Source organism: Dendrobium catenatum, unplaced genomic scaffold (genome assembly GCF_001605985.2).
Source record: "Dendrobium catenatum unplaced genomic scaffold, ASM160598v2 fragScaff_scaffold_1339, whole genome shotgun sequence".
NCBI classification, from domain to species: domain Eukaryota; kingdom Viridiplantae; phylum Streptophyta; class Magnoliopsida; order Asparagales; family Orchidaceae; genus Dendrobium; species Dendrobium catenatum.
Window position 1 is genome coordinate 479,099 of NW_021319801.1, and position 4,795 is coordinate 483,893.

The 4,795-nt window shown below is 36.7% G+C and overlaps 1 protein-coding gene across 2 annotated transcripts in view; it reads left to right on the top strand.

The window, feature by feature from the left end:
• The first annotated feature begins 3,256 nt into the window (after positions 1–3,256).
• LOC110114715 overlaps positions 3,257–4,795 on the top strand; it is a 24,217-nt gene continuing 22,678 nt past the window's right edge. Inside the window, exons 1-2 of one of the 2 annotated variants that reach the window (XM_028699563.1) lie at positions 3,257–3,522; positions 3,598–3,747. In XM_028699563.1, coding sequence (XP_028555396.1) covers positions 3,277–3,522; positions 3,598–3,747 — 396 coding nt within the window. In that variant the 5' untranslated portion in view covers positions 3,257–3,276. The remainder of the gene's footprint in view (positions 3,523–3,597; positions 3,748–4,795) is intronic. The other variant, XM_020847687.2, reaches the window with a different exon arrangement.

Sequence of the window (4,795 nt, forward strand, 5' to 3'; positions counted from 1 at the left end):
CGAATCCTTTGATCATGCACCGTTCGTTGGGCATTTGAAGGCCTTAATGATGTTTTAATTCGGCGATCTTGGACTCGTTGGATTCGTCTCGTCGAGCCGTTCGATTCGAGTATAAGATCGTCAAAATCGGAGACCGTTTGGTAACTCAAATTGCGGTTTGAACCTTCCGACAGTGCTTTGAGCCCTTGATTCGGACTTACTTGGGCTCGGATTGGGTTGATCTTGGTGTCGTTGGGTTTGTATTTCCGAGACGCTCAGTTTGACTGTAAGCTCGCTGAAATCGGAGTTCATATGCTCCTGAATTTAATTTTTGAAGTTTCCGAACTGATTTTGCCACGAGATTCGTGCCCAATCAAGATAATTTCATGATGACGTATCAATTTTAATAATCAGAATTTTTTTTATTCAATTTAAATTAGTAATTTTTTCCTTTTAAAGTTATTTTAATTAATTTAATTATTTAAATTCCTAATTACTTTTAAATTAAATTAGATTTAAATAATTTTATTTAATTAAGGTTATGTTAATTTCAGACACTTTAATAATTAATGTGTTTTAATTTAATAATTATTTTTAATGAATAAAGAATGATGATTTATAATGATTGTCTCTACATTGTTGAGATAAGACTAATGATGGCTAATTATAATCATGATTTCCTGCACTTAAAATTTATTGCATGTCATTTTTATCATGCTTGTAACCTGCTTGCAGCTCCCAGAATATTTTAGCATGTTCATTTCAGCGCTTGGTTCTGCAGCTACTGAACCAGTAATTTGTAAATACTGTATGGTGAACTAATATTGTTGCATTATTAGATAACTGCATATGAAAGCAAAGTTTTCCTGGTCTTCTTTTTTCTACTTGAATCTAAGATTGTTTATTTTGAATTTATGAATGTGCGGTGTGCAAAGTTTTTCCAAATTGGCAGATCTGCATGGAGTTTAATGTATGAGAATGACTCTTTTCTTCAATTATATGGCTCGTCCATTCAGTCAACGAAACTGCCCTTCACCAAAATGCTTTTAAATACTCTCCAAAAGAAGCAGGTAATTAAAGGACTCTCTTTCGAGGAGAAGATCATGCTGAGTTAGTTTTATTTTTTATTCTTTTTTAAGCTTGGAGGATATTTTTGGAGACAGAATCTCTTGTTTTACTTGCTGATTTATTTGTTGTTGGGACTTGGGAGGGTCTTTATGCAGATTTTTTATTTTGTTTTATTATGGAGTATACAATATCAATAATACTCATTCAAACTCTTTGCATTGAAAATCATTTTGTGTCGTGTGAAAGCAGTAATTAAAAAAGATAGTATCCGGTGTCATGTTTCGTGTGCCCAAATAAGTTCAGTACATTTTATAAATAATTTATTTTACAAAAGGAAAATAATCAAAATGATCCTTAATTCTTTATGAAGAGCCTAAATGATTCTCTAACTATATTAAATGATCATTTTGACATCTTTAATTTTTTAAAGGAAAACACAATAGTCTAATTATGAGATTATTTTGATTCTTCTTTAAAGAATTAAGGGGTCAAAATGATCATTTTATATAGTTGGGAATTATTTTGATCTTTCATAAAAAAAATCAAGAGATTATTTTGATCATTTTTTCTGTGAATAAGGTGTGTGATTGGAAATTTAGTTTATCTGTGAATGCAAGTTAATCTGATATTGTTCGGGGGTTGAATGTTTCTTATATTAAATGTCTTTTAGAACTTAATATTAATCCAATAAAAAAAATAATGTTAAGGGCAGTCCCCAACGGTAACTTGCTTTTTGGAATTCAAAATATATTTCATAAATTAACATTTATTTACCTGCTGCTGCTAATTTATTTAAACTGTGATTCATTATTACATTGTCATGGCAACCATAAGTTCCTGTGCAGCATGTTAAATAAATATAGCATAGACTACCGCCGGCCACTGCAACCACAAAACACACCCACCACTCACCTTAGGCCACCACCGTGCCACCCATCATCATTGTTGTCAGCCACCACTACCTTCAACCAATGACCACCATCACTATTTCTCATCGCCGCCACCATTTAAGACTTTATACTACATTCATTTAATAATCAAAATGATCCTTAATTCTTTATAAAGAGCAATATTCCCAACATATTCCAAGCATACTTGCATTAATCTAATTCCCAAACAAGTAATACCTAGGGGCTACCCGATTTCATATAAATAACATCCAAATGTGTATAACTCAACAGTTGCCGTCTACAAATATGAATGATTATAAAATGCTCCATATTGCACCCTAACTCCAACTTGGCTCTATTAAACGAAACATGCTCCAAATAATCAATCACTATAATCTTCTTCCAAGATGATGCAAGGTCAGCAGAAAGTTTTTTTTTTTTTTTTAACGAAACCATTCAAGCACTAAATAAATGGTCTTCTGTACAGACACAGGGCACAACTTATCGTTCAGAGACGAATCAGGTGCAGTCACATCATTCAGTATTGGAGAAAGAAGTATGAATATTTGGTCATTGGAGTTACATGGTGCTTGAGCTCTACTCATGAGGCTTGCCAGAGAAGGAGATTATGATGCCAACCCGTGAGCTTTCCTTGCCAAAAGAAGATGTTGAAGAAGCATTTTTTAGGAGAAGAGAGGTGCGGGGTTTTAAAAAAAAGCTAATAATATTTAAAAAAAAAACCTAAACTAAAACAGTTGTTTGCTTTTATGCATTAAATGCAATTAATACTTGGTAGCCTTTTTAGCTGCCTTTCAAAAAATAGCTGATTTTTTTAAAAATTAATTCAGTTGTTAATTATCATTTTTTAATACTAGTCTAATTAAGTCAACTTTCGAGCAGAGTATCTTATTTAACTCAAACTTGAACCTGTTTAATATGCTAGTCTGAGTTTGAGCTCCAGTCCAAGCCCCATCCATAAGCTCAACTTGCCATCTCCTCAAGCCGGCTGCTTACGAAAAATTATTGTGTGAGGAATTCGAATTCCAATCACTATGGGCCAAGCCCTTGAATGCATTGGGCCCCAAATTACATTCTGGAATTCCGCAAACCTACTTACGAACAATTATTATGTCCTCCGATCGAATGAGAGAAACATTCGGTCGCAGGCAAAAATCGTGCGGTATCGAGGTGTACCGAGTTTTTTGATCAAAAAACTCGGTATACCTCGATACCGCACAATTTTTCCCTGCGACCGAATGTTTCTCTCATTCGGTCGACCGAACCAAATAAAACTTCCCTACTTACACCCCTAAATAATGACCCTTGTCTCGATCCGCCAATGTCTTTAATCTACGACGGATGCATGGAAGCTGTAGTTAGGGCTCCGGCCATGTTTATTTTCCGCTTCTCTCCCACGAAGTCCTTCCATTCCCTCCCATCTCTCTCCTTTCTCCCGCAATTGTCTTCGAGGAGCATCATCTCATCATCGAAAGTACTCTCTCACCGCTCAATCTCCCACCGGAGCCATTCACGGGCCATGGCCGTCGGATCCCAGACGAACATGATCGTTGATACGTCTGCAAAAGTAATTTACTGATAAAATCGATTCCATGCCGAGTTGCATCAAAAGATTTAGTTTTAATGTATGTGTTGGTTGTAGGGCGCAGAATCATTGTTTAGGATGGCGGTTCGAAGTATGGAGAAGGTGTATTTGGACAGAAACCCTACTGCCAAAGCTGTTCTGGATCTTGTCCTCTCGGTGGATGGAAATCAAATTTGCTATGATCATTTTGCTTTTAGGACATTTGGGGTAAGCTACTAACTGTGATTGTAAAAAAAGAAAAAGGGATCTTGCATATAATGCATTGTAATTTGTTTTTTAGTTTAAAAAGGTACACATTTTTCAATTTTTGCAACCAATACAAAGTTTGGTTTTTTTTTTTTTTTTTTTTTTGTAAAAATGATCTTGAAACTTTGGTTGTGCGACAAGGATTTCTCTTAAATGCCTAGAATTATTTCTAGGTATGGTTGTAACATCTATTATGATATCATGTAAAGGCCAACAATAATATTAAAGATTTATAGAACTCTAAAGGTACTTCTAGTGTTAGAAAAAATCCCATACAACCATGATTGATTGTCCTTGTTATAGAATATCAGGCTATTTGATTGGCTGAAAAGGGAATGCAATATGAAAAAAAAATGTAGTGTAAAATGAATAATTTGGTGTTGTTTCGATGAGTGTAAAATAAATGCAGGTGAATATATATATATATATATATATTTGTTTGATTTGAAGTTAAATGAATGTAGTATAAAGTCTTAAATGGTGGCGGCGATGTGAAATAGTGATGGTGGCCATTGGTTGAAGGTAGTGGTGGCTGACAACAATGATGATGGGTGGCACGGTGGTGGCCTAAGCTGGGTGGTGGGTGTGTTTGGTGGTTGCAGTGGCCAGCATGGTTTAAAATTGCGCAATAAGAGGCGCGCCCTCTGCGCAATTCTTGCAAAAAACGCCTCATGGCGTGCGCAATTCTGGGCTGTGGTGAGGCGTACGCCTCACGTAGGCTGAGGCGCGCCTCTATTGCGCAATTGCGCAATTTTGAGAGAGGCGTACGCCTCAGCCAAGGGCCCACCTACTTAAAATTTCTCCATTAAATCCCCCACACCCGATCGGCTAAGGCTTCATCCCGACATATTCCGCTGATTTGCTCCAGGTCGCGAATTCCAGAGCCCCCCCGTCCGCTCGGCCAACCGTCCCGCCGCCTCTCCCGCCGGCGCCGCCTCTCTCCGGCGAAGTTGAAGTGTCCGGCCGCCTTGTAGGAGAAGTCCACAAAGGATTTTAGGTATTTTTTTTT